General features: G+C 42.4%; 1 protein-coding gene across 1 annotated transcript; it reads right to left on the reverse strand.

Annotated features, from left to right (window-relative positions):
• Nucleotides 1-10: 10 nt before the first annotated feature.
• ift20 (intraflagellar transport 20 homolog (Chlamydomonas)) lies at nucleotides 11-17,798 on the reverse strand. The gene is made up of 4 exons (XM_063031664.1): nucleotides 17,590-17,798; nucleotides 7,914-7,999; nucleotides 6,507-6,610; nucleotides 11-459 (listed from the first exon to the last, which is right to left on the reverse strand). Exons 1-4 carry the CDS (start codon nucleotides 17,708-17,710, stop codon nucleotides 378-380), a joined length of 393 nt encoding a protein of 130 aa, XP_062887734.1. The 5' UTR covers nucleotides 17,711-17,798; the 3' UTR covers nucleotides 11-377.
• Between the last annotated feature and the right edge of the window lie 2 nt (nucleotides 17,799-17,800).

Consider the following 17,800-nt stretch of genomic DNA (forward strand, 5'->3'; position numbering starts at 1 on the left):
AACCACAGACTGAAACATTATACATTATTTATTAATAGTCATAAAGGACAGCTAATAAACAAGATCATATACATTGCAAGATTGATTTATTAGCTATAACATAAAATATACAAAGTATTTACATAATTAGCTTGCAGAAATTGTATCTGATAAAGTGTATTTCAACATTGTGCAGTAAAAATTGCTGATACAGTCCAAATGACTACATATAAATCTGCATTATAGAAATATATGCTTTATATCCACTGAAATAGCAATTCAAAAATGCAGTGTGTGTGTGTAAAGTCACTGTGTTGATGGAATGGCATAATGGAATAATCACTGAAATCTCTGCATTGTTGTGACATATACTTCTCACTTTAGTGTCTCTCCTCATGTCATTTCTGAAGAATAAATTGGTCAATGAACTCATTCTGTTCAGCTTCTACCTTTGACAGGGCATCATATTCAATCCGATATCTACAAAAAATAACACGTCCTCTGTTACACATTTCACCCAGGAGATAAAAGTAACAATAGTTTATTTGTAACACACTTGCTTATAGATTGTTCAGGGGAAAAAACATGTCACAATGTCTATTTGTAAGTTGATTCCACAGATGTAAAATGGTCTTGCACGGAACATTGCTCATGACAGCTTGAGGAAATAAAGTAAAAAAAAAACCTGACAATATGGACCATTTTCCCTAAAGTCTCTTATCCAGCATACTTATAGATGATTGGAGCATCATTAAGTATTACTACAATCTTAAAACGTGCATGATACCTCTTGCTGAATTGTATAGCCAGCATCTAGAATGACCCTAGAAACTGGCCAACTTGTTTCATTCAATCACAAATAAACAGTAATGAAATCATGGAATAAGTTGCTCCTCAAAAATAAAAAGGAACCAAGAGAATTGCTCAATAAAGCTACCTTTCAGTACGTGTCTTGAAGTGGTTTTCATTCAACTAAACCCCACAATCACATGCATTTACCTACTGCACCCCTTATCATTTAGAGTGAAATTTACTGTTCCTATGCTAAAATTTCTCTATTAGGAACCTCTTCCTATTTCTACATTCATGTTAAATGCTGCAACCTTTCAAGAACTTCCTCTTCTTCCTCTAACTAATAATTTTTTATCTGCTAACTAGAACTCTGGTTCACAAATTCTCTTTTTTTTCCAAAATATATGCTTTATATTTACTGAAACAGCAATTTCAAAATGCACTGTATGTAAAACCTTTGTGCCGGTGGAATCGCACTGCAGTTTTAGAAAAGAATTTTCCATTGAAGTAGTTGATCGCCCATCCTATTGCCTGAACTAGGGTCAGTGTCACTTTGTAATTGTAGATCACTTTTAAAGGCACTATATAGAGTATTTGGGTGACGGGGTGCAGATACGTCTCTACCAAAGGAGGCGTAAGGTGTAATTCCCTCCACTAATCTTGCAGGTCACCCTCGGACAAGATGTACCAATTACTTAGCTCCCTGATCAGGGTCATGGGAAGTCATGGCAACAGGTGGTGGATGAGCAGCTGGTGTACATCTTGGTTATGCGACCACTGACGCCAGGCAGACAATCTCAGAAGAGTGTTGATAATGGCTGGAGTCATCCGTCTTGTAAAGACACTGCCTGAAGGCGGCAATGGCAAACCACTTCTGTAGAAAAATTTGCCCAGAACATGCCCATGGAAATACCATAATCGCCCACGTCATACGACATGGCACATAACCAACAAACAACATAGAGTGAAGCACCAATTGAAGAAAATAACTATTTTCACTGAAAATAACTAGCTATCTTATTTTTTTCAGATTTATAAAGAGTAAAAGAGAGGTAAGAATGGATATCGGACTGCTGGAAAATGACGCTGGAGAGATTGTAATGGGGAACAAGGAAATGGTGGACGAACTTAATAAGTATTTTGTGTCAGTCTTCACTGTGGAAGACACCAGTAGAATGCCAGAAATTCAAAAGTGTCAGAGGACAAAAGTGAGTGTAGTTGCTATTACTAAGGAGAAGGTTCTTGGGAAGCTGAAAGAGGTAGCTGAAGAGATAGTGGAGGCGTTAGTAATGATCTTTCAAGAATCACTAGATTCTGGAATAGTTCCAGAGGACTGGAAAATTGCAAATGTCACTTCACTATTTAAGAAGGGAGGGTTGGAAAGATGTTGGACTCTATTATTAAGGATGTGGTTTCAGGGTACTTGGAGGCACATGATAAAATAGGCCAAAGTCACCATGGAAATCTGTTGAAATTCTTTTAAGGAACTAAAAGGCAGGATAGACAAAGGAGAGTCAGTGGATGTTGCTTACTTGGATTTTCAGAAGGCCTTTGACAAAGTGCCACACATGAGGCTACTTAACACGATAAGAGCCTATAACCATATAACAATTACAGCATGGAAACAGGCCATCTCAGCCCTTCCAGTCCGTGCCGAACTCTTACTCTCACCTAGTCCCACGGACCTGCACTCAGCCCATAACCCTCCATTCCTTTCCTGTCCATATAGCTGTCCAATTTTACTTTAAACGACAACATCGAACCTGCCTCAACCACTTCTGCTGGAAGCTCGTTCCACACAGCTACCACTCTCTGAGTAAAGAAGTTCCCCCTCATGTTACCCCTAAACTTTTGCCCTTTAACTCTCAACTCATGTCCTCTTGTTTGAATCTCCCCCAGTCTCAATGGAAAAAGCCTATCCACGTCAACTCTATCTATCCCCCTCACAATTTTAAATACCTCTATCAAGTCCCCCCTCAACCCTCTACGTTCCAAAGACTAAAGACCCAACCCGCTCAACCTTTCTCTGTAACCCAGGTGATGAAACCCAGGTAACATTCTAGTAAATCTTCTCTGAACTCTCCCCATTCCATTGACATCCTTCCTATAATAAGGTGACCAAAACTGCACACAATACTACAAATTTGGCCCCACCAATGCCCTGTACAATTTCAACATTACATCCCAACTCCTATACTCAATGCTCTGATTTATAAAGGCCAGCATACCAAAAGCTTTCTTCACCACCCTATCCACATGAGATTCCACCTTCAGGGAACTATGCACCATCATTTCTAGATCCCTCTGTTCTATTGCATTCTTCAATGCCCTGCCATTTACCATGTATGTCCTATTTTGATCCCAGATGCTTGTGGACCTGGAAAAGTCCAGGTGATAACACTAGAAATCAAATTGACTTTATTACTATAAACCAAAGATTTAGAAATTCAGTGACTCAATGCAAAACATATCCAGGTGCAAACTGTAAAAGTGACCATAACCCAGTAGTATGTCACGTAAAAGTAAAACTTAAAAAACTAAAGAAGCAAATACCTGAACAATTCCTTGACTACTTGCAATTAAAGACTTAAGACAGAAATTTACAATTGAAGTAAGGAATAGATTTCAAAGTCTAGGAATAGAATCTGTTGAAGATAATAGCAATAGTATTACAGGAAAGATACTAGCATAGAAAGAAGATTGGCTATCTGTCACAAGACAGAGTGGGAATAAAGGGAGCCCATCCTGGTTTGGCTGCAGTGATTAGCAGTGTCCCACGGGCAGCGGTGTTGGGACAGCTTCTTTTCACATTACACGTCAATGAAGGCTTTGCGGCCACATTTGCAGACGATCAAAGATAGGTGGAGGGGAAGGTAGTGTTGAGGAAGCAGGGAGTCTGCAGAAGGATTTAGATTGTGAGAATGGGCAAAGAAGTGGCCAATGGAACTTAACGTAGGTAAGGTATGGTCATGCACTTTGGTAGAAGGAATAAAGGTATAGACTATTTTCTAAACAGGGAAAAAATTCAAATATCAGAGGTTCAAAGGGACTTGGGAGTCCTTGTGCAGGAAACTGTGAGCCGTTTTGGGATCCTTACCCAATAGGTGTGCTACGTATTTAAATGTGTTCCGAAGCGGTTCCTGAAAATGATTCCAGGAATGAAAGAATTAGCATATAAGGAGAACTTGATGGCTCTGCGCCTGTACTCACTTGAATTTAGAAGAACGAAAGAGGATCTCATTGAAACATCGAAAATTGAAAGGCCTAGATAGAGTTGATGTGGAGAAGGTGTTTCCTATAGCGGGGGAGTCTATGACCAGAGGGCACAGCCTCAGAATAGAGATAAGGAGGAATTGTTTTAACCAAAGAATAGTGAATCTGTGGTATTCATTGCCACAGGCCTCTGTGGAGGCCATCTCATTGAATATATTTAAGGCGGAGGTTGATAGGTTCCTGATTAGTCAGGGCATCAAAGGTTATGGGGAAAGGCAGGAGAACGGGGTTGAGAGGGAGAATACATCAGCCATGGTGGATGGTGGAGCAAATTCGATGGACCGAATGGCCTAATTCAGTTCCTATGTCTTATGGTCAAAAAGTTGGGATCTAGTTTGCCTCTTTAAAAGAGGATTATGAAAACTGGAATTCTTACCCATTCTCTTTTCCTCACCTCCCTTTGCTGCCCATCAACCTTCCCTTTCTCCCACAGTCCACTCTCTTCTCCTATCAGATTCCTTCTTCTTCATTTCTTTACCTTTTCCACCTATCACCTCCCAGCTTCTCACTTCATCTCCCCTGCCCCATCCATCTTCTCCCCCCCTCACCTGGTCTCACCTATCACTTTCTAGTTTCTACTCCTTCCCCTCCTCCACCACCTTAATCTGGTTTCCACGTCCTTCCTTTCCAGTCCTGATGAAGGGTCTCAGCCCAAAATGTCGGCTCTTTATTCCTGATTCCTCCAGAATTTTGTGTCTATTATGAAAACTAATGGACTGCAAAAGAACTAAGGTTAAGAACCAAATTGAGAATCTTCAACTCAAATGTCAAATCTGTCCTCCTGTATGGCTCTGAAACTTGCAGACTGACATCAGAAAAATCCAGACCTTCATCAACAAATGCTTGCGTCAGATTTTGGGGCTAACATGGACAGGTTATGTGAACAATACAGAATTATGGCAAAGGACCAACCAGACACCAATTGAGGCAGAGAAGCCCCTGAATAGTATCACCAGACAAGCTCTCATGTGGAATCCTCAGGGCAAGCGTAATCGAGGTAAGCCCAAGTCCACATGGAAGAGGGAAGTGTTAACCGACGCCAGGAAAGTGGAAATGACATGGTCACAGCTGGAGAGATATGCACAAGACAGGTTGATTTGGAAAGAGGTTGTTGATGGCCACTGCTCACTAGTGAGTTGAAAGGCAGAAGAGAGAGATGAAAACTGGAATTGTTAACAACAAAATGATAATCAGTTCTAAATTCAAAAAGCCAAGAGAATCAACGCAGTTCACTACAACCCTTCACAGCCAGTCAGACTGAAGGAAATAACAAACAAAAGCTCTGTGGAAGTTACAACCCCGACCTGCTTTTGGCACTTTTCAGCAATCGACTTGAGAGGTAGTCTGAGCAACTAAAAGTGTGTCTCTGAACTCTGCAAATCATACAGATATCTTAAAAACAGATTGCTCTAAACAATATGACTGGTGACAGATTCTTTGTCCTAGCAGAAGGCAGGAATACAGTATGCTCCTGTGGCCTGTAGCTCATCTTTCATGCTGTTTCTGATTGAGTTATGACACAACGAAGACTTTTAGTTTAATTCCCTGTTTCCTTAGATGACAACACAATGACAAAATGAAAGATTAATCATAATTATTGCTGGTATGTAATCGGAGTACAAATCGCAGGAAGATATTTTACATTTAACTCTTGGCAGTGTGGAGGATCAGAGGGATCTTGGGTTCGAGTCCACAGGACACTCAAAGCTGTTGCGCAGATTGACTCTGTGGTTTAGAAAGCATACAGTGCATTGGCCTTCATCAACTGTGGGACTGAGTTTAAGAGCCGAGATGTAATGTTGCAGCTATATTGGGCCCTGGTCAGACCCCACTTGGAGTACTGTGCTCAGTTCTGGTCGCCTCACTACAGGAAGGATGTGGAAACCATAGAAAGGGTGCACAGGAGATTTACAAGGACATTGCCTGGATTGGGGAGCATACCTTATGAGAATAAGTTGAGTGAATTCGGTCTTTTTTCCTTGGAGCGACAGAGGATGAGGGGTGACCAGATAGAGTTGTATAAGATGATGAGAGGCATTGATCATGTGGATAGTCAGAGGCTTTTTCCCAGGGCTGAAATGGCTAGCATGAGAGGGCACAGTTTCAAGGTGCTTGGAAGCAGGTACAGAGGAGATGTCAGGGGCAGGTTTTTTTACGCAGAGTGATGAGTGAGTGGAATGGGCTGCCGGCGACGGTGGTGGAGGTGGATACGATAGGGTCTTTTAAGAGACTCTTGGACAGGTACATGGAGCTCGGTAAAATAGAGGGCTATGGGTAACCCTAGGTAATTTCTAAGGTAAGGACATGTTCGGCACAGCTTTGTGGGCCGAAGGGCCTGTATGGTGCTGTAGTTTTTCTATGTTTTTATGTTTTTAACAGCATCAGGGCAATAGCTAGATGTAAGACACTGCAATATCAGTCAATTCTCTTTTAGTAACAACAAATGTAAAATTTTAACAAACCTTTCAAGTTGCATTTTCTTTTCAGCTATTAGAGCTTGGAGCTGCTGCTGTTGTGCTTCCCTTTGCTTAGCAACTGATTTCAGAAGGTTTCTGGCCCCTATGGCCTGTTGACAGCAAGAAAGTTAATCAACCAGTAATTTTTACAAACATACAAATTAAGAACATAAGTTGATGCAGGACACTCCACTCCTTAAGCCTTCTCTCACTATCTAAGATCATGGTTGATCAGATTGTAACTGCAACCTCACCTTCTCATCTACCCAAGATAAATTGCTTATCATCTGTCTACCTGTCTTATAAACTGATCCTACGGCCCTTGCAATCCAAAGACTCACACTCTCAGACAAATGTTTGCCTCACCTACAGGTTAAATGGAAAACCTCTTATTTTTAAATAACAATGCCTAGTTCTGGAGTCTCCAATATATAAAAAAAACAATTATCTCCACATTGACACCATCAAGACCGTTCAGGATCATAGAATTTAAATCCCCTCTCACGCTTGTAAGCTACAGTAATTCCTAGTTGGTCCAAATTTTATTGAGGCAACTCACCAATTCCGGGTATCAGTCTGGGAAACCTCCTTTGAATTGCCTATAATGCATTCACATCCTTTCTTAAATGAGATTTATGTTATACACTGTACTCTACATGGTTTCACCTATGCCCTGTATAAATGAAATATAGAGTCCCTATTTTTGTATTCACTTTCTGTAGCGTTAGGCAACATCACTGATCGATTTCCTAATTACTTGCTGTGTCTGCAACCTAGCCTTTTGTGAATCAATCACACCCAGATCCCTCGGACCCTCCCACCTGCAATTTCATTATTTAGATAAAATCTCTTTGTACTTCTCCTGACAAAATTTTGATTTCACCTTTTTCCTACATTTTACTTGATTTGTCAGAATTCTTGCCCAACCATCTACATCCCAATGCAGCCTCCTTATGTCCTCGTCACAACTTTCCCATCCTTGAGTCATTGGCAAATCCTCTTCCTCGCCACTTCGCAATAAGCAATGTTTTATTCTCCAGCCAGTGTGGCTGGTTCAACCTGGAAGTGTATGGATTGACATGATCTTACTTATTAAGAATTATACACCTTAAGATAACAGTTACAACTTCTATCAGAGAGAAAACTACCCTGCAATCTACATTTTCAGTCACTGTCACAAAGCACCACTTATTGCAAATTCCATCAGACTCTATTTGCTGAATGCATCAAATGGAAGCTCGCACATTGTAATGCTGGATTTAATTACCATATGATGACTTCCCTGCTGGCAGACAATTTTGAGTTTCATAAGGATGAAAATTTAACAAGCTGACTTAGTAAAAGAATTAACAATGCCATATTTTTTCTTCCCATTGTCAAAAACATACAAATAAAAGTATTTAGAAACATTACCTTCATCTTTTCGTTCTCAGCTTCCTTTGCAAGTTGATCAACGATCTCAATTAACCCACCAACAATCTTCTGGAACTGGGCTATTTCTGAAAAAAAAATTAAAAGATTTGATGCAAAAGTAAACATTATAAGTTGCACGTACTTTCCACAATTATGTTGCAGTCTACTTGCTCATGCTGGAATTGTTTGCACAAGTCCTCTAATCAGTTCTACATCCAGACCACAGTACAAAACTTCCCTTAACAAAATCATTAACAAGAATTTCATGACACTATGATAAACGTAATCCATCACCTCACCGTTCTCAGCTTGGTTGCAGCCTTTTACGTGACTGACCACAAATCTTCCTCCAATGCACCTGGATATCATATTTGACTGGTTTTGTCATTATACATCCAATTATAGCCAAGGAATGACAGATATATATCTATTTGTACCCATATATTACTTTTGCTGAAGAATGGGCAACGTCCTACAGCCCACTCACATTCTTCCATGACAACATTCCAAAACACAGTCCACATTTCTACCCTGATGTCATCCAGCTATACCTCATCCTCACCTCACTTGTTCCCTCCATTCTTTACAAACCATTAGTTAGCTTGTCTCATTTCCACAGTCAATAAGCTATAGTTTCCTTCCACATCAAGCATCGAGATATTGTTTTGGTCACTGACACAAGCTTTATTCCCTGGCATCGAATTTCCTCCCTTTTCAGGTAGCTATCTGAAACTGAACAGACCATTTGCAGCCTTGGTATCATTTTTGGCCCATTTGTGGCTTTTGCCTTGAATGCAATTGATTCACCTCATCCTAACTTGGACAGCACAGCAGCATAGTGGCTACCATAACACTTTACAGCACCAGCAACCAGGGTTCAATTCCCGCTGCTGTCTGTAAGGAGTTTGTATGTTCTCCCCATGACTGCATGGATTTCCTCTGGGTGCTCTGGTTTCCTCCCACATTCCAAAGATATGTGGGTTAGGGTTAGTAAATTGTGGGTACACTACGCTGGCGCCAGAAGTGTGCCAACTTTGCAGGCTTCCTCCGCCATTCTCGGGCTGTGTTGGTAGTTGAGGCAGACAATACATTTCTCTGGACGTTTCTAGTAACAAAGCTAATCTAATCTAAAATAATAACCTTTTGGAATCACTTTCCAATGCTAGGCCAGTTTCCCTCCCCCCCACCCCACCTTTAAGACAAACCTTTAAAACCTACATCATTGACCAATCTAACAACAGGGATTCTGCAGATGCTGGAAATTCAAGCAACACACATAAAAGTTGCTGGTGAACGCAGCAGGCCAGGCAGCATCTCTAGGAAGAGGTGCAGTCGACGTTTCAGGCCGAGACCCTTCGTCAGGACTAACTGAAGGAAGAGTGAGTAAGGGATTTGAAAGTTGGAGGGGGAGGGGGAGATCCAAAATGATAGGAGAAGACAGGAGGGGGAGGGATGGAGTCAAGAGCTGGACAGGTGATAGGCAAAAGGGATACGAGAGGATCATGGGACAGGAGGTCCGGGAAGAAAGACAGGGGGGTGGGGGAAACCCAGAGGATGGGCAAGGGGTATATTCAGAGGGACAGAGGGAGAAAAAGGAGAGTGAGAGAAAGAATGTGTGTATAAAAATAAGTAACAGATGGGGTATGAGGGGGAGGTGGGGCATTAGCGGAAGTTAGAGCCTCCAACCTGATGGCATGAACATCGACTTCTCTAACTTCCGCTAAGGCCCCACCTCCCCCTCGTACCCCATCTGTTACTCATTTTTATGCACACATTCTTTCCCTCACTCTCCTTTTTCTCCCTCTGTCCCTCTGAATATACCTCTTGCACATCCTCTGGGTCCCCCCCCCCCTTGTCTTTGTTCCCGGACCTCCTGTCCCATGATCCTCTTGTATCCCCTTTTGCCTATCACCCGTCCAGCTCTTGGCTCTATCCCTCCCCCTCCTGTCTTCTCCTATCATTTTGGATCTCCCCCTCCAACTTTCAAATCCCTTACTCACTCTTCCTTCAGTTAGTGCTGACGAAGGGTCTCGGCCTGAAACGTCGACTGCACCTCTTCCTAGAGATGCTGCCTGGCTTGCTGCGTTCACCAGCAACTTTTATGTGTGTTCATTGACCAATCTTTTGGTTTTCTACCCCAATTTCCCGTTGTGTCTAGATATCAATTTTTGTTTATAAGCACATCAATGAAATGGCTTGGGATGTCACATTAAAAATGCTACTGAAATTGTAAAGCAAAAATCTGCTGATGCTGGAATCTGAATTCAAAACAGAAAGATTGAGATAGTCAGTACATCAGTGTACCTGTGGAGAGAAACAATTAACATCTGGTGAAAGGCCATCAACATGAAGTATTTATTCTCTCTCTTCCTGTACCCTCACATACATTACATAATCTATTAAGCATCACCAGTATTTTCTGTTACCACAGTAATAAAAGTTTTTGCATAATGTTTAGGATAACTCTTTTACCTGTTATCTTCAATTATTTTTAATCGTATCTATACCATCAAACATCTGGATACTAATACCGTATCCAAATTATCAGGCCATCTGGCTCATCGAGACTGCTCTGCCATTCAATCATGGCTGATCCTTTTTTTAAATCTCCTCCTCAACCCCAGTTCCTGGCCTTCTCCCCGTAACCTTTGATGCCATGTCCAATCAAGAACTATCAATCTCTGCCTTAAATACACCCAACGACCTGGCCTCCACAGCTGCACGTGGTAACAAATTCACCACCCTTTGACTAAAGGAATTTCTCCCCATCTCAGTTTTGAATGGGTGCCCCTCTATTCTGAGGCTGTGCCCTCTAGTCCTAGACTCTCCCAGCATGGGAAACATCCTTTCCACATCTACACTGTCTAGGCCTTTCCACATTCTAAAGGTTTCAATGAGATCCCCCCTCATCCTTCTGAATTCCAGCGAGTACAGACCCAGAGCCATAAAACATTCCTTGCATGATAACCCTTTCATTCCTGGAATCATTCTTGTGAACTTCCTCCAGACCCTCTCCAATGCCAGCACATCTTTTCTAAGATGAGGGGCCCAAAACTGTTCACAATACTCAAGGTGAGGCCTCACCAGTGCCTTATAAAACCTCAGCATCACATCTTTGCTCTTGTATTGTAGACCTCTTGAAATGAATACTAACATGGCATTTGCCTTCATCACCACTGACTCAACCTCAAATTAACTTTCAGGGTGTTCTGCACAAGGACTCCTAAATCCCTCTAATTTCAGATTCCTGGATTTTCTCCCCGTTTAGATAGAAAATAGTCCGTACATTCATTTCTACTATAAAAGTGCATTACCATGCATTTTCCAACTCTGTATTTCATTTGCCACTTTCTTGCCCATTCTCCTAATCTGTCCAAGTCCTTTTGCATCCTACCTGTTTCCTCAACACTACCTGCCCCTCCAACAATCTTTGTATAATCTGCAAACTTGGCAACAAAGCCATCTATTCCATCATCTCAATCGTTTATATACAGCATAAAAAGAAGCGGTCCCAACACCGACCCCTGCGGAACACCACTAGTCACTGGCAGCCAACCAGAAAAGGATCCTTTTATTCCCACTCGCTGCCTCCTACCAATCAGCCAATGCTCTAACCATGTTAGTAACTTTCCTGAAATACCATGGGCTCTTAACTTGGTAAGCAGCCTCATATGTGGCACCTTGTCAAAGGCCTTCTGAAAGTCCAAATATACAACATCCACTGCATCCCCTTTATCTATCCTACTTGTAATCTCCTCAAAGAATTCCAACAGGTTTGTCAGGCAGGATTTTCCCTGAAGGAAACCATGCTGACTTTGCACTACCTTGTCCTGTGTCACCAAGTACTCCATTACCTCATCCTTAACAACTGACTCTAACATCTTCCCAACCACTGACATCAGGCTAACTGGTCTATAATTTCCTTTCTACTGTGTTTCTCCTTTCTTAAAGAGTGGAGTGACATTTGGAATTTTCCAGTCCTCTGGCACCATGCCAGAGTCCAATGATTTTTGAAAGATCATTTCTAATGCCACCACAATCTCTAACACTACCTCTTTCAGAACCCTAGGGTGCAGTTCCTCTGGTCCAGGTGATTTATGCACCTTTAGGTCTTTCAGCTTTTTGAGCACCTTCTCTCTTGTAACAGTAACTGCACCCACATTTCTTCCTTCACACACTACAACATCAGGCATACTGCTAGTGTCTTCCACAGTGATTATGGTCGACTAATAAATTATCGTGATTTGGTTTTATATATAGTGTTTTAATCGAATTCTTTAGTTGGAATCAAAGACAATAATAATCTAATCTGAGACGACCGTCTAATATTACCATTCTATAATCTAAATTCTTGTGTACTTTAAAATCTACAAGAAACTTACTCAAAATGTCAAGTATAATTGTATGCAATTCATCACACATCCTTTTCATCAGTACTTCAGAATTAAGCAGCTAAGTAATTGGGATTTTTTTTAATTGTACTGTTAATGATACCTTAGTACTGAATCCTTGATAAGTTACAGCAGGAAAAAAAGAATTACCATTTCTTAAGAGTGACATTCCAAAAAAATTGAATTCAGTTTCTGAAAGATTTTGGAGCCTCCCTTCCTGTTTAGTGTAGACTTGCAATTTTTTTCAAACCACATACAAAAAGTTAATTTTTCACCTTATAGAGATATGTAGAGAGATCCTTTTAGGGACAAGTCTAACACCTGCTGAGACCTTATAAAGGTTTACGTTGTGGTTGTCTAGATGCCACCCCATACAATCAAACCACATCCTTCCTATATTGTACTACTGTTACTGAAGCGAGTGAAACACAAAGGATGTGGTTGATTCTCAACCTGAGTTTGTGCAGTTGATCTTAAAAGTTAACTTTAAAATATGGAAAACCCAAATTTCATTAGGAATACATACAAAGATTTACTTCTAATACATTGAAAATATTTGTGGAGCAAGTAGCAATTTTACTGAACATGAATTATTACTGAAGTCACAAAGGTTTTAGAGATATACATTTCTAAATCTATCAGATCCCCTGCACTCCTTTTATTAAAAATCTATTGTTTACACAGTTAGTTTAAATGGACCGATCATAATCCACAGTGTTATAAATGCAGATTTATTCCCCATTTTCTTTTTTTTATTATTTCAATTACAACCGTGAACTCTTGTTTGTCTCCTCTTGCTTAATTGATTTCATTCATTTTAGAAGGTGTAAAAATAAGTCTATCTCCAAACCTAGTCGAATTCCATTTTGTATGGAACTTTGTCATCTTGATTGATGATTAAAATAGCAGAAGGCTGCTTTTGAAAGTTTGTCAGGATGAGACAGTCAGCGCTGGGTAAACTTTATAAATCAGCACCACAGTAGTGTCCAGGTTAGTGCGATGCTATTACAGTTCAAGGCATTGGAGTACCATTCCAGCCCCTCTGTAAGCAAGTTCGTACGTTCCTTCCCGTGTGCGGGATTTCCTTCGATGCTCCAGTTTCCTCCCAGTCCTAAGATGTATTGGTTGTAGGTTAATTGGTCATTGTAAAAAATTGTCCTGTGATTAGGCTACAGTTAGTTAGGCTGCTGGGAGGTGTGGTTCGGTGGGCCAGGAGAGCCTGTTCCACACTGTACCTCTAAGTAAAAGAAAAATAAAATGTGGGAAACAGCCGATTAACTTCCTTGGAGAGGGTAGATCAGAGGAAAAGGTGTAAAGGTATCGATAACTCTACTATTCTACAATTTACAGAAGCTCAACATCATTGAAAATGTCACCTACATGTTATTCCACACAGCAGTCCAAACACTTTAATAACTTTCTCCACTAGGTCTCTGTTAACAATGTTTTAAAACTCCTTAACCGCAGACATTTCTTCAAAATCCCTATGTTGTAGCTGAAAGGGTAGAATATTTGAGCTTAGTCCCAAAGTGAACCTTTTTTCTTAATTAATGACTGTTTAGGAACTCTAGATTCTTCTGAGATCAGCTTATTTCAACTTCTTCACTGCAACCAACTGCTATGTATTCAGCCACATGGGCTTCTAATTATCACACCTCTTGCAACCTTTCATAAAATCTACCTGTATGACCAGGCTTTTATTAACCCATATTACCTCATCCTTGGCTCAGCGCCATATTTTGTCTGCATATGACTGAGAAATATGACAAGATTACCGCAGTAAAAATTCCATCATGCATACTAATTGAGATAACAAAAGATAAGAGGAGCCTCACAGAAAGGAGCTGGAAGAAGTCGGTGAGCCAGGCAGCATCTATGAAGGGAAATGGTTAGTCAGCTCTTCATCAGGACTTTTGTGAAATGCTGCCTGGCTTGCTGAGTTCTTCCAGCACCTTCGTGTGTTGCTCCATATTTTCAGCATCTCCAGTCTAGTGTGTCTCCAAAGGATAATAAGGTAGTATTTCTCTATGAGGATTCTCTGAGAATCCTCATACTGCTGCTGTATGAGGAGAGTATCTCTCTCTGCTACAATCCTTTTACAACACTGAAGTTAGCAATTGAGTGAACACAAAATAATCTGTAGATGCCGGGATCAAAGCAACACTCACAACACACTGGAGGAACTCAGTAGGTCAGGCAGCATCCGTGGAAAAGATCGGTCGACGTTTCTGGCCGGAACCCTCCGTCCTGACGAAGGGTTCCGGCCCAAAACGTCGACCGATCTTTTCCACGGATGCTGCCCGACCTGCTGAGTTCCTCCAGCGTGTTGTCAGCAAATGAGTGAGGAGTCTGTATTTCTGATCCAAAGGACTTCCTACAGTTCTATGGATGGAACTCTGTTCTGACAGTGACTGATGAAATTGGCCATACTTTCTCTCAGGTATGAATCACGAGAAAATTAAATTAGGCTTCATTTACTGGCATTCTGATCTTTGGAGTTTTCTATACCAGGATATACAAGCTATTCTTAAACTATATTCAAGACTAAAATAAGAGATTTTGGGATAAGCCAGGAAAGCATAAAAATTCAGCACACAAAATGGAAACTAAGCATAGTTACCTAGTCTGGTTTCAACTTTAGCACTCCAAAAAGCTACAGCATTCTTTCTGCACTCTGCTTAAAGAATTTCCTCCAGTTGAATGCTTTTTTACTGCCAAAAACATCTTACGTTGTTCAAGGTCAGATGTAGCTCGCCATCTACTATTCAAGCAGTTGCAGTCCAAGCATCTGAGCCAAAATCCCTGACAGCAGGGCAAGTGAAGTCTACCTCATTGATTCCATCATGGCTATTTGGATTTATTGAGTACGCCCACAAGAAAACACATTCCAGGACTGATAATACATTTACTCTGAACTTTGGAGTGTGGTGCTACCAGAGGAACCTCCTTCGGAATGAGGTATTGAACTCATGTGTTTTATCCAAGGATCGCCACCTTGTGGAGAGGTTTGTGAGTTCCTGAGAGCGACACCATCTGGAGTTTAGCCACCTAGCTCTTTGTAGAATCAACCATGGCATCAGGGGGGAGGTTCCAGACAAAATTTGATCCAACCAAGATCTCAACGGCAGAGCTGGTGGAAGACGATGTCACAGCACAGCAGCAGTGAAGGGTCCCCAGTCGTCTTGCATTCTATGCCACTGGACCCCCACGCCGATCTGTTAAGTGGCCGCCCGTACATCAGCCTCCCCATGTTTAACAAAGTCACACACAGCCGTTCTCCATTAAATGAATCCACACTACCAAACGGGATCCTGGATCGGTCTCTACAGCCACCTGAGGACCAACCTTAGAACATCACACCCGATTAGAATGATTGCACTATTACTAAGCTCCATTGGGGCATAAAGGATGGAGACCACAATAAGACGGAGTCTGGAGGAAAATAAAACAAGCTGCAGGAGGAACTCAGCGGATCTGTAGTGGGAAACAACCAATCGACCCTTCATCTGGACTGGCAGACCAGAAATGACAATTACCCATGTTTCTCTACAGATGCTGCCTGACATCTTAGTTCCCCCAGCAACTCATTTATTGATAGGGCACAAGAGATCCTACATAAGTATTTACAAGAATAACAAGAGAAGATAGTCAATACAGGTTGACCTTCACTAATCCAACTACCTGTAATCCAGCAGGCCAGGCAGCATCTGTAGGAAGAGGTGCAGTCGACGTTTCAGGCCGAGACCCTTCGTCAGGACTAACTGAAGGAAGAGTGAGTAAGGGATTTGAAAGTTGGAGGGTGAGGGGGAGATCCAAAATGATAGGAGAAGACAGGAGGGGGAGGGATAGAGCCAAGAGCTGGACGGGTGATAGGCAAAAGGGGATACGAGAGGATCATGGGACAGGAGGTCCGGGAAGAAAGACAAGGGGCGGGGGGGACCCAGAGGATGGGCAAGAGGTATATTCAGAGGGACAGAGGGAGAAAAAGGAGAGTGAGAGAAAGAATGTGTGCATAAAAATGAGTAACAGATGGGGTACGAGGGGGAGGTGGGGCCTTAGCAGAAGTTAGAGAAGTCGATGTTCATGCCATCAGGTTGGAGGCTACCCTCTCGGAATATAAGGTGTTGTTCCTCCAACCTGAGTGTGGCTTCATCTTTACAGTAGAGGAGGCCGTGGATGGACATGTCAGAATGGGAATGGGATGTGGAATTAAAATGTGTGGTCACTGGGAGATCCTGCTTTCTCTGGCGGACAGAGCGTAGATGTTCAGCAAAGCGGTCTCCCAGTCTGGGATCGGCAACGACGCAGACTGGGAGACCGCTTTGCTGAACATCTACGCTCTGTCCGCCAGAGAAAGCAGGATCTCCCAGTGGCCACATATTTTAATTCCACATCCCATTCCCATTCTGACATGTCCAACCACGGCCTCTTCTACTGTAAAGATGAAGCCACACTCAGGTTGGAGGAACAACACCTTATATTCCGAGAGGGTAGCCTCCAACCTGATGGCATGAATATCGACTTCTCTAACTTCTGCTAAGGCCCCACCTCCCCCTCGTACCCCATCTGTTACTCATTTTTATGCACACATTCTTTCTCTCACTCTCCTTTTTCTCCCTCTGTCCCTCTGAATATACCTCTTGCCCATCCTCTGGGTCCCCCCCCCCTTGTCTTTCTTCCCGGACCTCCTGTCCCATGATCCTCTCGTATCCCCTTTTGCCTATCACCCGTCCAGCTCTTGGCTCTATCCCTCCCCCTCCTGTCTTCTCCTATCATTTTGGATCTCCCCCTCCCCCTCCAACTTTCAAATCCCTTACTCACTCTTCCTTCAGTTAGTCCTGACGAAGGGTCTCGGCCTGAAACGTCGACTGCACCTCTTCCTACAGATGCTGCCTGGCCTGCTGCGTTCACCAGCAACTTTGATGTGTGTTGCTTGAATTTCCAGCATCTGCAGAATTCCTGTTGTTTACCTGTAATCCAGCACCGATTATGTTTAATGTGATCCTTATGTAATTCGGCATTCCCACTAATCCGGCACTCCTCAGGTCCCAATGGTGCCGGATTAGTGAAGGTCGACCTGTACCAATGTTTATCTTTCAATCATCATTATCCCAAAGAGTGCTGATAAAGTCCCTACAGAGCTATCCCCTCCTTCCTCACTGATCCAACAACACCTTTGGGATGTCCTGAGGTAGTCCCACAAAGATGTGCACCTCTCCACTCTAAAGCGGTAACCCGCCTTCCATATGGTAACCAGTAACGGCCCGCTCTTCCCCAATACCTACTTTCCACAAAGTCCCGGCACTCTTCTTTCAGCTCTATCGTGCTTTGGGCTACCTCCGGGTCCAGGACCCTCAGTTTGTTCAGTTCGTCAAAGTGAAGCCCGGCCTCCCCCAGCGCTTCCATCGCCCCCGGTGAAACTCTGCCACCAGCCTCCGGCGACCGCTGCCACGGCGACGACGGGGCCCCGAATCCCGGCTGACGTCACCCGCCGCG

Source organism: Mobula hypostoma, chromosome 23 (genome assembly GCF_963921235.1).
Source record: "Mobula hypostoma chromosome 23, sMobHyp1.1, whole genome shotgun sequence".
In the NCBI taxonomy this organism is placed as follows: Eukaryota; Metazoa; Chordata; class Chondrichthyes; order Myliobatiformes; family Myliobatidae; genus Mobula; species Mobula hypostoma.

What these genes read in the sequence shown, in the direction of transcription:
- ift20 (XM_063031664.1), bottom strand. Translation starts at nt 17,710, where the DNA reads ATGGAAGCGCTGGGGGAGGCCGGGCTTCACTTTGACGAACTGAACAAA. An exon ending in GTGCCGGGACTTTGTGGAAA is followed by an intron (nt 8,000 to 17,589) that starts GTAGGTATTGGG and finishes TTTTTTTTTCAG; the next exon opens with AAATAGCCCAGTTCCAGAAG. An exon ending in AAGAAAATGCAACTTGAAAG is followed by an intron (nt 460 to 6,506) that starts GTTTGTTAAAAT and finishes TATTTTTTGTAG; the next exon opens with ATATCGGATTGAATATGATG.